This window comes from Zosterops lateralis (genome assembly GCF_965231275.1).
Source record: "Zosterops lateralis genome assembly, chromosome: 1".
Classification (NCBI taxonomy): domain Eukaryota; kingdom Metazoa; phylum Chordata; class Aves; order Passeriformes; family Zosteropidae; genus Zosterops; species Zosterops lateralis.
This window is the reverse complement of record NC_139762.1, coordinates 68,700,180-68,720,032: the sequence shown is the minus strand read 5'-3', so window position 1 is coordinate 68,720,032 and position 19,853 is coordinate 68,700,180. Positions and strand designations below refer to the sequence as shown.

The following is a 19,853-nucleotide window of genomic DNA, read 5'->3' as shown; positions in this document are numbered from 1 at the left end:
TTCCAAAAGTAATGCTCTTCACTTTCTACTTCCAAACATGGAGCTGGAGATGGCTGGGCAGGAGCAGGAGCACGTGGGTGTCTGTGGGGAGATACTCACCTGAAGCCAAGGAAGCTTTGCTTGATTTTGTTGAGGAACTGAGGAGATATTCAACATCCCACTTTCACTAAGGCTTCACCGCATCAGGACCACTGGCTAACTTTCACTCCTCTTTAAAATGTTCTTCAGGTTATGCTCTGCTCCTTATCTGATCTCTGGGCTCTCAGTTCCTTCTCTAAGGCCACCTTTGTCCCTCCCTCAGCATCATCTTCTTGTCTCTCCACCTGGCCTTGCCGTGACCTTGGTTGTATCACTGGCTGTGGCTTTGCTGCTTTTTTTCAGTCTCCCCTTGTCCCTCTGCACAAAGTTCCTTCAGGTCCCCTCCAACAGCTCTGAGTATCCTGATTTTATCTCTTGTAGTACTGGGTTCACTCCAGCTCCCTCTATCCCATGAGCTCATGAGCTACTTTTACCCCATTCTCCAAGTGTGGAGGAAAGCCTCCTGGCAAGGCCTTCCAATGATCCTTTCCTCCAGCTCCTCTAGACCCAGCCACACACCTAACATTGACTCCCCTAAACACAACCAGATCCTTACTTCTGACCATCAGCATCCCGCATCCTCTCCTTCTTTCCTGGCCTCCCTTCCTTCTGCTTGCCAGAGCACCAGTGGCTGCAGCATCCCTCTTGCTGTGCTGCCTTCTGCTCCTTTCCTCCCTCCAAGCTCTTCCTCAAGCTTCCTCACCTACTCCAACCTCAACTCACTACTGTGTATTCCTCAAACTGTCCCTTGCCCTGCACTTACACCCACACTCAGCAGCCCCACTGTCACCTTCCCTCACAGCCAAGGCCTGACCACTGCCCTTTGGGGGGCCCTTTCACTCCCTTTTCTCTCCTCCATCCTCCCCTAGGATGGTCTCCAGGCTTGCTCCTGGCCCACTCCCTTATGGTATTCCTCTCTCAGCTCTCAATGAGCTCTTCCATACCTGCCTTCATAACAGCTCCCATTCCCCCCACCTCCCACATAACTGACCCTGCATGGCCACAAGCAGCAGCTCATACCTGTCCACCTCTTTTTCCAGCCAAAGTTAGCTTGTCTCTTTGCTTTTATTTTTTTTTTTTCTTTCTGAGGGGAAGACGTGTCTCAATGCACTGATTTTTATTTTTACATTCTTTATGCCTTTCCTGCTCCCCATGTCTGCATGTGCTGCCTTATTTCTGAGAACTAGCTGACTTCTCCTCCTTCCCAAAACCCACTTCTCTACTTCACTCCCTTGCAAAAGGCAGAACACACTAAATGGCCCTCACGAACCTCAGCTACACCTGAACTGGCCTCAACCTGCTGTCCTTCTCCACACTTTGCTCCTTGCCCTCACTGAGTTCGTGCCTGTAGCTACTGTCCTCTGCCTCCTTCACCCTGCAAAGATGCAGTTTTTCCCTGGGAAATACATAGTTTGGCTGGAGTGGTAGAAAGCAATGCTGATAATCCTTGCATCCCGCTAGACTAATTTTCTGGCACATCCACAGGGGTGTGCCAGAGGGGCTGGAAGAAGAGGCTGCAGAAGAGCATTCATCTTCCCCTGCCCACAGCCAGCCAACCTCTAAAGCTGGTGACCAGGGGAAAGGGTTGTTGGTGCCAAGAGCTACGGCCTTCATCCTGGGAACACTTGGTATGTGGAAGGAGGAGAAATGGGTTTATTGGGCCCTTGGGGTATGTGCTTTGTTTTCCACAAGACCTTGCAGGTAAGATGGAGTTCTGGAGCAGCAGAATTAGTGAGCAATGTCCTGCAGGGCAGTCCCTGGGAGTTAAAAAAGGCACAAGGTATCAATGGACACTTCTCCCTGGTGGGGTCTAAAAAATTAGGTGCTTAATATGTGTTGAGAGCTTGAGAGCCTGCAGCAGATGCTGATTTGCACTTGATCTTTTTTCCTCTCCCCAGCCTAATATTTTCATAAAAATTTTAGGGTGTCATTAGCACCTCCCTCACATGGGAATAAACCCTGCCAATTGGGTAAAAGATTGTTAGAGGGGGGTGAGAGTGGCTTGCTAGCTGCACACACACACACTCCGTATGCAACACCTTCATGGTTTACTTAATGATTCTGGCTTTGATATAAATTTTGCAATCAAAAAAGAAAGGAATTAAAAAAAAATATTAAGTCAGGCCAAATAACTTTGCCAGATATGTGCATGTAGCAGGCTGCAGGACGGTGAGCAGCACAGAAGTCATGCTTCAACTTCCTGCATTCATCCTCTCTGCTCTCCCCTGCGTGCAGGAGCAGCCCCACCGCCGCCTCCCAGAAACGAACCCGCTCATTTCCAGAAAACGCCGCGCCGTCCCCTCCCTGCGGCCGGGACCCCGGGCTGCCTCCGGCTTTTAGGGGGTGCTGGCGCCCTCGGGGCACAGGTGCAGCCCGCTCCAGGTGGGACAGCTCCCTGGAGAGCGGGAGCGGGGGGATGTGCGTGCCGGGGGGCCGGGAGGAGCCGGGCTGGGCTGGGCTGGCGGTGTCACCGCGGGCGCGGATGGGGCAGGTTCGGGTCCCCCGGCAGGCGCAGCCTGTCACAGCCCCGGGCTGATCTCAAACTTCCTTCTTGCGGTTCACGGCGCCTCGATTTATTCATTTCCTTGTAATTTGCAGATAGACATCGATGCTTGCTATATTTAAGTAGTGCCTGTAACTCTGCGGGGATTGTAGGTAAGCCATTTTATTTGTAGCGACGGTTTTTAAAGGAAAGTGAGACTTCAGAGTCATCTTTGGGGCTGGCGCTGTCTGCGGGTACGGGTGACCTGCATCCACGCCCAGTGACACCAGGCAAACCCCCTCTCTGGCCCAGACAGCTCCCAGCTCCTCCAGCTTCCTGCCGCCACCACCGAGAGGGTTTGTCTGCCTTTGTCCCCACAGACACAGCTGCACAAAGCTCAGCAAACAAACCAGATAATTAGTTCAAATAATAATAATATTTGCAAGACAGTGCAATTAAAACTTCCAGGATTCTGTTGTACTGGGGGTGGAAGAAGCTCAAGAAGAAAACACTGTGTTTGGTTGTAAAGGGCAAAAAGGATTTGCAATATTCCCATTCAAACATCTGTCGTTTATTTCATCACTTTCCTTCGGAAAGTCCATGTTAAGAAATGGATGGTAACCTATGTTAAAAACCACAGAGCAGCCAATTCTCTGGATGGAGGGTCACCAACCAGTTTGGGAAAAGATGAGCTCAAGGGTGAGGACATCAAGAAATCTTCAGACAGTCTGGGTTTTTTAGCTGAGTTGTGAAAACCCCATTGCTCTAAACAGCTCTGACCTTTCCTATTTCTTGGAGACTGACGTCTCCACGGTAGATGAGGTCACTCACCCTGTTTTTGAAGTCTTACTCTCTCACTACTCCTTGCATGGGTTTTTTTCTGTGGGAGGGGAGAGCCACGAAGAGGGCTAAACCTCTTGATCATGTGAGAAAAAAGGAAATGAAAATGAGCTATTGGAGATGTATCAAGGCCTGACCCATAACTTTGCTATCTGAGGATATAAAATCGGGAAACACAGATGTTTGAAAGGAAAAAAGTAGGAAATCTAGCTCTAAATGTGATTTTATTGGAGGCTATATGCTCTGTGCTAGAAACTAGAAATGCTCAGCCTTTGCTTTTATGAGCCAGTTATGAATGGCTCTGACAGGAGCGTGGGAAACCATTGATTCAATCACCTAGAGAAACTGCAATTTGAATGTGGTGCCTCGGGTGGGGAGAAGTGGCACACCTACAGGAAAGTTACACACTACAGGAAAGCCTAGCATGAATGATTGCCATGATTACATTCTGCTGATCAGTTCATGGGTTTGAGGGTCAGAATCACAAGTGGGAAGACACAAGAACATCCTATCCACAATTACAGCAATTGTGGTGCTGTCTAGAGACCAACCTTCAAAGGCTGTGCCCTGTCCTGCTTGGTATGCACAATTAAGAGGCACTGTCTGCCTTTAGATCTTGCTGCCAGTGTAGAGGAAAACTGATAGAGGACCCAAGAGAGAATCAAAAGGGTTAGATAGACCCACAACAAGGTACCTTGCAATGCACATACTAGATGGCTGCAACCACCAGGAAAAAAGGAAATTTCTTGATGACCATTTGCCAAGGCACATCAGACCAGGAAGAGAAGGCATTAGACTATGAGGTAAATAGTCCCTGTTATATGAGTAGGACTTATCCATGGACAAAGGCTAGTGCATTTTGGAGACAAAGAGCAGAAGTGCTTGAACCTGAAAGCATCTGACCACTGCCTGTGCTGCACTGGCCATTCCCAGGTCAGAGAGAGAATCTGCATCTTGCAGACCTGAGGAAATCAGGGCTCTCTATCTGCCTGATCCAGATTTAAATATCTGCTCTTCATGAAGGAAGTGAGAAGGAGCAAGATGAACACTATGGTGAGGATGGGATGAAATGTGCTTCATGCACATGGTGATGTACACATTGCACTTGCACTGACATAGCTGAGAGAGCTTGGAAAACATATTTCAGGTAAGATGCAAGTCTTCTCTAACCTCACCAGATCCACACAGATGTTCACAGAATTTTCTCTGGGAGGTGGTTTCATTGATACCACACAGACATCATTTCTTCCTGGCTAGGAAAGGGATTAAAAGCTGGGGTAAGCAGACAGTACAATCAGAGTCCATAAGTTTTTGGATTTCAGACATTCTTATAGCAAGAATTCAGAAGCTGGTCTCAAAATCAAAACAGAGAGAGCCCAAGTGCCAAAGATTAAAAGCACTTCCTAGGAATACAGAGGGCATGCATTAGCTGTGGTTTGTGAAAAGTCATCTGGATCTGTCTATTCTCTTAGCTTAAAAAACAGAATGTTTTGCATAATTCATGACCTGTCTTTTGTAGAGAGCAGGAAACGATAGCTGAAGCCTGGAAGACCAATCTGAGAGAAGTGCCCAGCATGCCAGGTCTGGCCTCAGCTGGCAGCACTGTAAGCTGGAGTGGCAGGAGGCTGCCAGCTGCCTGCAGAGACATGCGAGGCAGCCGTGCTGTGCAGAAACAATAAAAATGCATTTGCAAAATGAAGTCTGGTGTTTCACTGCCATTGTTTACCAGGGCATGACGCTACTCCTATCTGAGATGAGGACCTGGACTGGGCTCTTTGCACTCTTGATAACTGCCTTTTTGTGGAACATCACCCTGTGCAGAACCACTCAGACATCAGCTGTCCAGTCAGCCTCTGCTAGGACCAAGCAGAAAAACAAGTCCAAACCCAGAACCAAGGCATCTGGCCTTTCCACTTGAGCACAGGTGACTGCCTTTTCCTCTTGCCAGCTGCCAAAAGGACAGCGACAACCCATCCAATCAGTGTGCTCCTAAGTTATTTAACATATATCATTCAAAGAGCCTTATTCTGAGACACCTAAGTTAGCTCCTCCTTCACTGTCATTTCAGCACGGTCAGGGCACGGAGCATTCTGCAGGCATTGGGCCAGCTGGCTCCTGAAGGCCAGCAGTGGAGCTGGTTGTGGGTCACAGTGGATGTGACCACTTCTCTGGGATGCAGCAAGGATGTGCTTACCTGACTACACTCTTGAAAATGCTTGAATGGCTGCACACTAGCAACCTCACAAATGTTCCAAGTCACAGGGACCTGCTGACAGCTCTTCAGAGCCAACCAAACTCATAAGCATTAAATCAATAATCATAAGCAGTAACTCTTAGCCTAGTACCAGCCAGATCAGAGTCCAGATAAAAAACACCCTGGAAATCTTTAATATCTTGCCATCCAAGTTCACCTAAATCTGACACACAGTTCTGCCTGGGAAAGGAGATACCATTGTGTCAGTCTGCTTGGCCTTTTCCGTGAGCGCTCTTTCTCTTTCTCTCTTCCCTCCCTCTTCCTCCCTCCTCCCCCCCGCCCCGTGCCTCTCTGCAAGTACACACAGACAGTTATCTGAGAGCATGCAAGAAAAAAATGCTTTACTTTTTCCTGAAAGCCCTTTGCTGAGGGTGGTGTTTCCCCACCTCCACGCTGGTGACAAACGCTGATGTAAACACCATACATATGCCTGGCTAAAAGGCCACAGGGGTTTTCACGTGAATCCTGTGTTTTTTCCACAAGCCTCATTACACTGTACTTCAGCTTAAAATATATCTCATTGTTTCTGGTTAACCTACAACCCCTCTAAGGCAGTTTACAGTTTACATCAGTAGGCAAAACTACTCAGCAGAACCAAATTTGGAATATAGGTGCTTCTCAGTTACAAAACCCTTTCAAGAAACAGTTGCAACTGTTAAAATCAGAAAAACCAATACTGACACAGAAAACGTTTGGAAAAAATATAAACAGCTATGCCTTTGGTGTTGACAAGAGTAAAACATGTCATTTACAATGCCACAGAAAACATAACAGGAAGGAAGTAGACCTCAGAAACTATAAACAGAATTTAACCGAGGTAGGAAGTACCTGAAATGCTTTCACATAGTGACTCTAAAAAAGATACTAAAAGGAGAAAATGTTTTCAGGGTTTTTTTTTTCTTGTTTGCTTTTTGTTTCTTCCTCACTTTAGGTATTCATAATTATTTTGAACAGTAAGAAATGGTCACAAAAGTAAATGCAGCTTTAAGTCTTCATATGCAAAACAATTTATGGTACAAATAATTTGTAAGCTTGATTTTCCTTCCACTCATCCTCCTGCACCACTCCTTCAAGCAAGTTGTCTTTGGCCAGAAATTAGATGGTGCTCTTCTCCCTCTCCCTCTTCCTCCCCACAGCTTCTGGCTTTAAATTATGCTACTTCCAGGAAAATAAATAAAAGCCAAGAATTATAATGCACCTCAATAGCCAACAGGAGTATGCACAAAAAGAGAAAATACTTTCCCCCATCTTCAGATGCTTCACAGATCTCACAACATTTCACAATATTTCACACCTTGCTTGCTCTGTAAGCTCCTGCACCCAAAAAACCCTCTCAGAACCCTGATTTCCCAAAAAGAGGGCTACCTGGTAAATTCCCTCCTATGTGCAACTTCACTACTTTAGTTCACTTTACCATCCTCCTTTTCACCCTTACCTAGCTCTACTCACTTTAAAGTGCACCAGAAACTATAACAACTATAACAACCAGGAACTAAATGGCAGTCAGAGGATCCCCACATGCTGGGCTGGGCAGGAGAGTACCAGCCTGGTCCCCAGCCCCAGAAGCCTTGGAGGGGCAGGGGCAGAGCATGGCAGCACCAGATCCCCAGCTGCAAGGCTCTGCTGCACTGCCCATGCACCTGGAAACCAAGAGCCAAAGGGGAACCTCCCCATTTTCCCTTTTTCTGCTACCTGTGGCTAATATTGCAGACATTTCTGTAAGCAAAACTCCTTACCTCTTGACCTTTCTCTGCACTCTTGGCTCAGAGCAGAGTTCCCCATAGACAGCCAGCAGCGCTGCCCAGGTTCACAGTGCAGAACCACACGTGTTAGATTTTACCCCACAACTGAAAACAACACATATGCACCGAGTTGGTAGGGAAATAGAACTTTATTCCAAGACGTGAGCTGAAGCAATGAGCATATGAAACAACAATCACTAGGAAAAAGTGAAAAACACATCAAATATTTGTACTGTACCAGTTAAGTTTGAGCACAGAAGTCCCTTTCAGTAAAATGTACGCGCAGGACAGAAGCACATGCGAAGCTCAGATGGTCACCTAGATCGTTGCTTTTAATATCTAACAAAGAGGTCTCCCCTACAAAAATCTTTAAGCCAGGAAAAAAAACCCTTCAAGTAACAAAGTAGAAATGATCTGCTCATTCTGCTTGGCACTGTGGAGAAGGAGAAGGATAATATATCCCAAAAGAGTATGCATCTGTAAGATGTATAAATTCAAAGTCCCTAAGACACAAGTCTGGTGCCAGACCAAGTACCGTTTTTTCTTCCTCATTTAGGAAGTCAAGTGAAGTATGTCTGCTAAGCACAGGGGGATCATGCTCTGGAGGGAGAGCTGCTAAGACCACATGGTCTGCCTGCCAGCAAGGAAACTTCGTTGACACACACATCCAACAGACCTCTTCTCTTTGTCTTTCTGACTGCACCCTACCACTGAAAGCTGCAAACTGCATCAAATTCTGCAAACATTCAAACAAGTATTTCCTTGACTGTCTTAGTACAGGAAGCCAAAAGCTGTTCTCCTTGAGCTCTTCCTTCACATTCATTTCAGTACCAGTGGAAGCAAGCTGCAAGTGCACACAGACAGCAGAGTTGGCTCTGTGTAAGTCAGCGGTGGTGGTTATTTTAACCTGGCTTATGCATGTGACATCAAAAATGGGTAGCTGGACCATTTCTGTGCTATTTGCAAGGTCTGCCAACTTCATTCTAATGCATACATATATACATACATATATGTGCATGTATAATGCATGCATAGTAGCTTAAAATTATGAGAAAAATGCAACTTATTTATAAACTTGCTCTTTGGGACTCTAGAATTTCAGTGGTTAATCCACTAAATTCACAGGTAATACAAGTTGAATGGTCACTTTTCTTAACACAGTACCATAAAAGCATCACTTTATAAACTGCTATCATGGAGGCTAATCCAATAACAACAATGGCAGCAACAAAATTCATTGTCAAGGACAAGTGTCAATCAGGCATTAAAAAAATATGTCTCTGAAGAATTGCATTGTTTTCAAAAAATACACTGAAATATTCTGTACAAGAATATAGGCATCACACTTATGAATCTAAATTTATAACCACTTACATGTATTAGCTATTCTCAATAAACCATCTACATTTGCTACCCACCTACAGTAGCTACAGCTTCAAATTGGGAACACCGCAAATTTATGTACCTTCCCTGAGATCAGTAATCCAAAATAAATAGCCCTGCAAAGGTAACAGTGTAAACTCTGGATTTAAGTCTTCGGTAAGGATCAGTCCTCAAAAGCCAAGGAGAACATTAAGCAAACGTAAACACAGCAATCATTTTGTCAGTTTTGAGTTATTTCTCAGCAACAGGGGAACCCTATGTGAGACGTAGCATCCAAATGTTGAAGACCCATCATTTTTATTGTACAATACAGTTGTCCTAGTTGTTCACTTTCCTATCATTGAACCCCTGAACACATCCAGCTGGGATTGTGGATCTCCAAATCATGACCCAGATCTGCTCTTCCACTCTGCACAATCTTTACAGTGCTTTTAAAACCACTCTTTCTGAGGTTCTTACTCTTGGATAGAGGAATGGCGAATAGATCTGTGATAATCCTCTGGACCAGTCACAAGTTCTGGTAAATCATAGCCTCTCAGCAGATGTCCACTGTTTTGTTGAGCAAAGTAATAGAGTTGCCTGGCAAACATTGGTTCAACCTTAAGAATAGACAAAATGTTAATCAGACATGTGACAAAACTTCACACTTCTCATCTTAGTTATTCAGGGTGGTTTTAAGTTATAAACAAGATGGGACAAAACAGTTCTGCTTACCAGAATGGGAAGACAATTTCAGCAGTCTCACTGATCTCTGTTTTAAGCTAGGTCTTGCCTAGCCTAGCCTAGCTCTGCTGTCAAGTGCCTCACTACCTGCATACACTCCTTACCTTCACTGCCTTCATTTAGAAGGGATTGTAGCAGTGACACAAATGATGCATGAAAACTTGCAGTCCCTTAGCCAGCCCCAGGATGTGAGCAATGCCCACAGGACACACATGTCCATGGCCATTGAAAGTGTTTAAATACATATTGAACACACCAGAAGTCTTGTCTGCATTGCAAAGTACTTTGAGGACTTAACTTGAAATGTTGGAGCCCTCAGGTAGGCTGAAGTATGTCACCAAATGACTGTGTCCGAAGTTAGACTTCAACTTAACATCAAGGGTACTTTTGTTTCTGTTCATTCAAGCTCTGATGAGGAATTTGCTCAACCACCAAGTGGGATTTGTATGAGCTAGCACCGCCTTCACTTCTGTCTCTTCAGAAACCACCACTCCCTCTCAGGGCTTTGGGCTCTGACTGTAAATATTTGAGCTGCACACTGAGAACAAACACCTGAAGCTCTCCTTACTCTCAGTGGAGGACAGGCTGGATGACGCTTCTCCACTACCCTCTCCTGCTGGTCAGCCAATCCCCCCATATTAAAAGACACAGTAACTGTTTTGGAGGAAATAAATGCCATGGTAGAGATGGGAAGGTAGTGGGACAGGTGCCCCAGGCAGCTTCCAGTGCACAACTGTTTGGTGGGATGGTAGAGTCCCACCAGCCCACAAGTCAGGACAGATCAAGAGGATAAGCAGATTGAGCAAACAGTGGAAGCAAAGCTCTAGAAAGAGCAGGAGGTACTGGCTCACAGAGAAGATGCCAAGACAGAAGATGGATAATGGGGCTGGAAAGAGGATCTAGGAAGGAGGGATAGAAAGGTGGTGAGTCAAAACAGGAACAGAAAAGAGTTGAAGAAGAGTCAGGGATGGGCAGCTATCTCTAACTAGTCATTGCACAGCTCAGGATGGATCTATGAGCTTCTCTACTTCCACCTCAGAGATCTGCTAGGCAGCAGTGTGGCAGCACAAAAGCTGCACAGCCTTAGGAGAGGCCACAGCTTATGGCAGAGGTCTGACTTGGGACCCATCCTGCTACTGAAGGGGCTTTTGAAAAATTTAGAAGAGACATCAGTTTTCTTCTCAAGGATGCAGTAAGCTAAGCCCTGCCACTGATGTGAGCCTTGCCACCTCTCTTGTGGTTTTATGTGCCAATACAACCAATTCAGAAAGTACCTGGTCTCAGTCTCTCTCAGAGAGCATCCCGAAACAGCAGCTTTGAGTGTGCATGAACTGAGGTCAGCCAGTCCCTGAGCCTGACAGCTACTGAGCCCTGAAGCTGCACAGGCAGCCCCTACATCCCATTAAGGGCTGAGGTCCTTGAGATGCAGGCTGGGATTCTGGAGCACCTTCAGGTGCAGTGGGTGTAAAAGCACCACATCCTGCACTGGCCAGGCCAAAGAGCTGCACAACTGGGCTGGTGGTGATAACAACACAGCCCAGCAGCTCCAGGTACATTTCAGCTTTAGATGGGATTTGCAACAGATCACAAATGACATGCTCTGTAAAGAGGGAAAATCAGGTGCTCTGCCATACTGAGGGCTACTAGTCAGTCCTTTGCAGATATGGGGATTAAACCTTGTTTTGGAAAGTGCTGCATTTTCAACAATTTACTGCCTCCCTCATAATCTACACGAGGCACAAAAGCCCAACTGGCAGATTCATATCCTCCAAGGAGTGTGCTTGTTTTAGGTAAGGCAGAAATCCTACTTACATGGGCTGTAATTAGTTTCCTCTGCCTCTGTGGATCTGGAAATTCCTCCCCAAAGCACAGAGCGACCTGGTATCTTGGCAGAGGACGTCCATGGTGAGCAAAGGCTTGCAGCTCTGCAAAGAGAGAAAGTACCGTGCTGTGGAATAATCACGGGAGACAGGCAAGCACCACACAGCCACTCACTCACCCCCACAACCAGCCCACAACCAGCATGAGAGAGAAAATCAGAATGGCAAAAGGAAAAAAAAATTGTGGGTTGAGATAAAGACAGTTTTAAGTGCAAAAAGAAACAAAAAATAAGATAAAGCAAAGAAAAACAAGTCATGAAAAATGCAATCACTTGAGACCGGCTGACCTACACACAGCCAGTGCCCAAGAAAGAGTAACCTCTGGCAAATTCCCTCATGTCCTGTTTTACTGCAGAACACAAGGTCATATGGAATGGAATATCCCTTAGGTGGGGTTGGCTGCCCTGGCTGTGCCCCTTCCCAGACTCTCATCTACCCCAGACTGTGGCCTGTGAGGTCAGAGTGAGACATTGAGAAAGCCTTGACATTGTGCTTGCACTGTTCAACATCAGCTAAATTGTCCCTCTGTTATCAGCACTGTTTAGGTCACAAATCCAAACCCTAGCACCACATGGGCCACTAGGAAAAAAATTAACCCTGCTCCAGTCAAAACCAATACAGGCCAGTAAGACAGACTTTGTGGACAACCCTGGAGAAGATAAAGTAACTCCAGGGGATGATGAGAGAGGTCAGGAAAAAGACAAAAGGTAAGCACAAGACATTGAGTTTGGAGACTTTCCCTCAGATCAGGGGGAGCTGGTTACAACACTGTGACTTTTCTGTTTGCTTTGTCTCACAATTAATTTCATATGCACAAACCAAGATGTCTTCCAATTAGTATTTCCATGGGATCCCGACAGCAGAAGCCCTGGAGCAGACACTACTGCTTGCTGGGAACCATCCAAGCAGACACACAAGAGCAGCACTGAAACCAGTGGCTTGGTAATGCCAGAGACACTAAATACTGCCAGGCATAAAATTTAGCCACAGCCAGAGTGTCACAGAGCCACTGCCATCACTGTGCGCAGTGGGGGACACTGAGGTAAGGGGAGGGCTCTACTTCAGCCACATACTGAGCCAGCAAAAGCACTCTCTGTGTCTTCCGTGCCCCTGCACTCTCTTCACTAACCCACAACCTTGTGCAAAGTGTAATGAGCAAATTACATTATTATTCTAATAGTCAGTGTCCCCTGTGAGAAGTAGCAGGGGAGTCCTTCATAAGGTACCTCCAATCAGACCAAAATCTGCAGTTCTGTGGACAAAATGTTGTGGTTTTGACACTGCATTTCCATCCAGAAAAGAGAAAATTCTATCTAACACAATATCCTTGCTAAAGTGTTTGTTAAGTGCTGTGTTTCTACATAGCTGATAGGTAAATATTGCATTTTAATTTATAACCCAGTTCATGCTTTCTTGAAAAAGCTGCAATTACTATTAAAGCCAATGTGTTATAATGAAGCACCCTCCCTGCTAGAGAGGGAAAGGAGAGCCTTTGAACTTGACATGACAAATGCATCTTTTCCCAAAACACACCCCTGCCATTCCTACTCTAACTGCAAGCTTTTCAGACCAAGGTGTGGATTCAGTGGTTACCACAACAGCATCCCAATCCTTACTTCTGAGAGGGCTAGTAAAACATAAAACATGGGATAAAGTGTAGCTTTCCCCAAAATCTCCCCAAAAGCCCCTGAAAAGAGCCCCTGGGGGTAAGGCAAGAAAGAAGAGATATTTTCCATGGGACTCTGCTTCCCTCTGTGCTGCTACAGAACAGAGAAGGACAATCCACCCAAGGTCAATCCAGCCATGCTGCTAATGTGCAACTTCTTTCAACTTTCTCTTTCCCTAGTTTTATTTGGCCTAAGCAATTCTCCAAATCCTGAATACCTGTGGGAGTGTGCATAGCACAGATCTGGAGAAGAAAGCCCTTTCTTCCCACCACCAGGATAATCATGGTTTGAGATCAGCCCTGCACTTCTCCAAAAACTTCCACGCACTCTATCTTCCTTTCCAGGCCCAAGTGCATCATCCAACACCAAAGGGCTCCCCATGTGCCTTCCTAAACCTTTCCCACCTCCTGATACTCCAGCTCCAGCTGCCACTCCTGTCCCACCAACCCTTCTCTGGCTGCCACCCTCCCACTCCAAGCTCTCTTCCTCTGTTTTTCCACCCCCCACCAAGCCCAATTCACAACAATTGCAATGCATTTATCTCTCTCTCCACAGAGACCATTCCCCTGGTTTCTGATTTATTGTCCCATTTTAGCTTTCTCAGCAGCACAGGCCCCAGTGCTTCAGTGCAGTTTGCATTGTAGGGCTCAGCTCCTCAGTGGTTTCCCAAGAGCTGTGGTTGGTTCATAGCAGTTCTGCACCTGTCCCTTTCTCTGCTGTTCATGATCCCTTCTCCTGGAAGAGATCTCCTGCCTCTCTTCCCTGTGGAGCTCCAGTTTCGCAGTGTAGGGGATTCCCTGAGCTTGCTTGCAGGCTGGGACCTCAGCACATTCAATTAAGATGCAGATGTGACAGGCAAGTCACAAATTTCACTCAGCATCATCACATGCAAAAACCCCACTTTGCACACACCACAGACTGTGACTGCAACCACACACTTGGGTTTGCACAGGCACTGGTGCATAAGTAATTTGGGAGGGGTGAAAAATAACTATTGCTTGAACTTATCTTTGGGGTTAAGTGTCTAAAAGGAGATGTCCTGTCAACCATTTGGAAGAACCCAGAGCATGTCTAAAAAAACACCTGAGAAAAGGGAAAGGGATTTCCAAAACCATCACCAGGCGCAGAATTATACATCTTTAAATTAGCATGTGATTGAAGCCCAACCCAATACCCAACCTCAAATTCCCCTTTCTAACTGCCAATTCTCACATCTATGTAAGATTTCTCTCTTTAAATGCATTTTTTTCTTGGCTGTTACTCTAGGACAGAGTATCCACCTTGGAATATGAAGTATGCTAAAGCTGATGATTTGGATTAATTTTTTTTTTTTTAATTTTGCAAGGCATTATTCCCCTGAGAGTGTCATACCAGTGCTGATGCACTGTTCTAGTACAAAAACATACCAAATCATAGCCACTTAGTTCACCTCTAAGCAAAGCCAGAAATATCAACAAAGGACCAATGTCTATTCCTGCTGCCCAGGCTGTCCTCTTGGGACAATGACCATCTCCCACTAGTTCCTCTGGGTGGACAGCTCTCCTCTCTCCAACTCTTCAGGTGTGCTGGGAAGTGGGGTTGAAGCTTTGCCCCTTCCCTTCATAGGAAGGAGAAGGCACTGCCCTAAAGTACTCCCCTGCTCCCTCTGCACTGCCTTGTGCAAAATGAGACATCTCCAGAAAGCTCTGGTGAGGTATGCACCTCCTTGCTCAGGATATTAGGCAATCTTGAAACTCCAGAGTTTGTGAAATCCTTTTGAAATCCTAAATATCTTTTAGACACTGGCACAGACTGAAAAGAAGGCTTGCTACTGAAATTTGTACGCTCTGAGCAAGACCTCAGGCTTGCTCTGGATCAAGCTGAGAGGAGTGCAGATGCAGACCACAGACCTATCCAAGACTTAGACTAGCAAATCCAATATGACGATCCAGTTTTTAATGTCAATTTATGGGAAAAACTATTTTGCTAGGAACCTCCTTATGCTTCATGTAGAAATGTGAGGGATTTGGTGTCACCAGCTGAGCCTCAGTTGACTCCTGCTGGTCTGTGCGGGGGCACTGAATGTGCAGAGGGCACAGAAATTTATAGATTACTCGGGACTCAAGTACCCCTTGGCTGCACACGCCCAGAAGTATTGAGGAGCAATTCTCACTTTAATGAAAAGAGCACTCCCATAAAGCTGATGTGGACAGTGACCATGGGACATTTCCAAAAGGGTATCAAAGCCATAGTGGGAATTACCTGCTAAGAACTGCTGAGTATCAAAGAGCTTGCATGTTTGGTCCCTCTCCAGCTTGTTGGGTCGGTCACTGCAGAGCGCCAGAGGCCCATCCCAGTAGATCCTGCTTTGGCAAAGTCTCTTGGCATAGAGGCCATCAGGGGCCATCCATAGAATCACTCCTCTTTCCAGGTGGTTCAGTAGCTTTTCTATGTTCTTTCTCTGGCCATTATCCTCTGGATAAGGGAAGATAACTTGGTCCAGGCTGCTGACCTCATAGCTTTGGCCATGGGATATCCTACAGCCTTCAGGACTGGAAGTTGTCACCTCCTTCACCAATATTTCACGGTAATACAAGCAGATGTGGAGTCGGCAGTCTACAAGGAGAAACAAACAGACAAACAAAAAACAATCACTGTGATACATTAGTATGGATGTTTTATGTTTCAGATCTGTGCTAAGGCCAAGAGACAAGCTTGCATAAGATTTCTGAGCCCAGTGGTCAGCATCACCCAGAAGCTCACATTAGTAAAAAAAAAATTAAAAAGAATATAAACACTAAAAATTTTTGGGCACAGTAGCATTAATGGTCTCTCATCTTATTAAAAGGGCTACTGATGGATGGGAATTTGGTAGGAACTAAAATCCCACAAACTTCACATTTCCATTTAAAAGGAAAAATCTGCACAGAAAAAGTTGATGTTGGTCACATTTTCCAAGGTCACGTCACAATTAAACCCACCAGCTCAGTACACTTCCTCAGATTTAACAAGGAAGTAGCTGTGTTTCCCCCCAGACTTTGCATAGAAATGGCTTCTGCACAGGGGACCTGCAAACTTGCACTTAGCTGCCTGGAGAGAAGCAACTGCTCGCTCCAGCTCCAACATCCCCTGCTGCATCCAAAATCCCCTGCCTTGCTTTCAAATCGCCATTTGGTCCACTTGGCTGACTCCTATGAATTCACACAGCACTGAAAATATGTATATATAGTATATACATGTGTGTACAATATATGTTCACATACACACACAAAGACACACACATCTACACACACACTGACCCTGATTCAAGAGAAAAATCCCACTTAAGAAACCCACCAAGTATCACTTTACAGGTCTATCCATGTGCTGTGGAAAGCACATTTCCACACCTTTTGCCAGAACTACTTAGAAAGTTCTCCAGCATCCAGACATCTGCAAACCTGGCTGAAATAATTTCCCTTTTCTTTCCTGAATGTCTTTTTTTTTCCTTTTTTTTTCACCAGGAATAACAAAGCAGAGCAAAGCCAGATGGCACCAACAAGAGCAGTACAAGGTACCCAGGCAACATCAGTTTAGGAAGTGGGGCTCCTCCCAGATGAAAACCTGAGCCTTAAGTCACTGACACTCCTAAATTGGCAAACTCCCCTGGGAAGGCCTGATTTGGTGTCTCACCAAAGCAAACCAGTACTAATATCACAAGCCAGCAAAGCACTTCCATTAGCTTTAACCACCCCCATGCCTTGCAGCTGGGGCTGGAAGTGCTTAATTATCCTGGAAAACAGAGATTTACAACCATACACCAAATTCATTCATTAAAGAGGTTTGTCTCTTTTTTCCTTCTTTTTTCCTTTCATTGAAAGGAGAGATGGTGCCTGGGCAAGTCAGAAGTGGAAGTCTCTTGCCAAGCTCCCCAGGAAGCCTGGAGGGTTATGGGCCTTACCTGACAGAGCGAGGGCTTCACCAGACCTCATGCTTGGCTCAATCGGGATGCCAGGAGTCTGGGACTCAGGAGGAGCACAAGCATAAAAGGTTCCTGTCACCTGACAACCTGTTTTCACAAACAAAAAGTTAGTGACAGTGGCCTAAATCCTAGAAGAAAAGCTAGGGCAGAGATCACAGCAATTCAAAAGTGAGTTTTCCTGGGCCCCATAAGGAACTCTCTCTCTCTTTCCCCTTCTTCTTAAAAAGGTCGTATTTCCCAATTTCTCCAGGTAGGCCAATCCTACCAACCACTCCAGATGTTACTTGGACTGTATTTTCATTTGGGTCTGCATGAAAGAGTCCCTTAGCCTTTCTATATTCCCCCTAGTCCTTTTCCTTACTTAACATGTTATTCATTAGAGAAATAATTTACATTTTTAACTAGACTACAGTGTTCTTAAAAGTTGCCTGCATAAAACAATCCATATTTCCAAAAAACTTTACTAATGATGGGTATAACAATAAAGCTGGTATTAACACTGTTTAAATATAGGTAAAGAAGAAGGTGCAGCAGGAGGTTATAGGGTTTTATTAGCAGAACTACTATTAAACTGTCCCAACAGGTGCCTTTCAGTAAGTGGATTATACCCTGAACAATTGATGCTTTTCCTCTGTTTCTTAATGCAAATAAAAGTCTTTGGAGGATGATGCAAGTGACTTGCAGACAAGCACACATTACCTTTCTCAGTGGCAGAACCCACCACAATCAGGAGCTGGAGCAATGGGGATAAAAAGCACCCACAATATCTTGAGGAGTTTTAGAGCCCAGTGATAAACATAGTATCAACCACTTACAACTGCCTACACATTCAGCTAAGTATCCAAATGTGTTTAAGTGCTGCAGAGGATGTACTTCAGGGCACAGCTCATCCTGCTTGCTACCTTGATTTTTTTAATAGCAAATAACTCAACCAAAAGCAAAGCATTCTGCCTAATAATTCCAATATACTGCCAGCAAAAGTTGCAGTGTACTGAGTATTTACTTTTTATTAGATGCAAAGATTTTGCTGCATCAAAACCAGGAGAGAGCTGTCCTTTGAATATATAGCATCTATTTGCAAGGATCCTTTCTTGCTTTCCATTCCTTCCTGCCCTTCTGAACCAGGTGCTTCTCCTCACAAAGCAAATGCCTGCATCCTCAGGTGAGTTACTCTGCCAAGGTCTACAGCACACAGTTCCCTTTCTCCTATGTTTTATTCCCTGCAGGCTTCAGCACTGCCAATTTTCACAATTTGGGCTTTTTCCTACAGATGCGGAGCCTTGAAAGGCATGATTGTGTTAGGCTCTAGTACTGTGAGATCTTTGGGGAAGGAAACATCTCTTTATTCTGTTTCTGCTGTACCAGCCCCAAGAGAGTCTCAATCCATGACAAGTTGTCCCACTGCCACAGCACTAAAATAAAGTAATAATTCCAGCTTTCCTCTAGGGAGAATAATGCCAGTCTAACCCACAAGGCTGGAGGGAAAACCTCACTGGTCTATGCCTCAAAAAGTCCAAAATCAGAGAGAAAATCTGAAGAACATATGTTCCCATTTGAGGTTTTTGTGAGGGTTGGTTGCCTCCTTTATTGTTCAGGGCTTTGGAGACAGCTGAGGATTTTTGGGGGCTGATTTCTATCAATGCAGAGAACTGCACAGCCCACACACCACACGTACAGTGGCAGCGAATGCAAGAGCCAGGACAAAGGTGGCTCACTTTCAAGGGAACCCAGCACTCCCCTCCATCCACACCGCTTAATTCCAATCAAAGCCAAAAATGATAAACCTGGAGTCTGAGGTTCCTGCACATGGGCAGCCTCAGCCAGCAGCCCTAAACAGGGGTGTCTTACCATTTTCACAGCTGGGCCCTTGCCAGTGGTGACCGCGAGCGGCGAAGGGGACGCTGGCACACTGGTAGGGAATGTCGGGATGCGGCTGCTCCGGGGCAAAGTCCCTCCAGTTCCGTTCATGGGGCACCATGTAGTTCGGTACCTATTCAATTTAACGAGGTCATTCTTTTAGTAGGCAGCTGTCAGAACTAAGGCTATGCATTGCAACAGCTTTCTCATCTCAGCTCCTTGATTTTCCCTGCCAAAGCCCATGGAGGTCTGAGCTGTGCCCGGGCTACGCTGATGGCACTCGGCCACCACCACCAATGAGGCTTTCAAATGAGTTTCTCACCACTGGTGTAAATAATAAGCTGAGTGGAATAACAAAAGGCAGTCAAAGCACTGCTGGTAAATGTCTGCTTGAAAGAGCAAGGCTTCATTGGGTGCTTGCATTCTGGCATCAACAGAATGGCAGTGCACTAGGAACTGTCGTCCAACAGAAAAGAGCTATTACTCCGGGATAAACAACACCAAGGGAAATCAATTGCCCTGTGGCCTCATCTGACATTAGAAAAGTTGCTTCTCAATTTCTCAGTTTTCATAATGAAGTTTCTTCACAGGGAGAACCTGAGAGCCCCACCAGCAAGGACAGATACAGAAATTGTGCTGCTCAGTGTAGTGGCACCCAGCAAAACACTCAACTAATGCCATACCTGGGATGGTAGTGCAGTGTAAGGAGATGTTATTGGGAAGGGATGGTTCATCATTAATGGCTGTTCCTCCATGCTGATTTGTTTTGCACCTGTGTTCACCAGAGGGATGAAAACAAATTATGTCAACCACATCTTAAGGCAGTCTGAAATCAGCACATTAAAGACAAATCCATACAACCTGCCACTGAACAGAGAGAGGACCAAAATGCCTTCCAGTGCACATTTGTGACTGGATTCCCTGGCCCCTCTTGCAGTCAGCTCCAGGAGCAGTCTGTCACACTGGGCTCTGCAGTGCCCCACAGCACAGTGCAGCCCAGCCTAGTG

The 19,853-nt window shown here is 45.7% G+C and overlaps 1 protein-coding gene across 1 annotated transcript in view; it reads right to left on the bottom strand.

Annotated features, from left to right (window-relative positions):
* Positions 1-7,551: 7,551 nt before the first annotated feature.
* Positions 7,552-19,853, bottom strand: part of IRF4 (interferon regulatory factor 4) — a 76,532-nt gene continuing 64,230 nt past the window's right edge. Inside the window, 6 exon segments of the mRNA XM_083857012.1 lie at positions 7,552-9,378; positions 11,315-11,427; positions 15,291-15,644; positions 16,969-17,076; positions 18,838-18,979; positions 19,530-19,618. Coding sequence (XP_083713138.1) covers positions 9,235-9,378; positions 11,315-11,427; positions 15,291-15,644; positions 16,969-17,076; positions 18,838-18,979; positions 19,530-19,618 — 950 coding nt within the window. The 3' untranslated portion in view covers positions 7,552-9,234.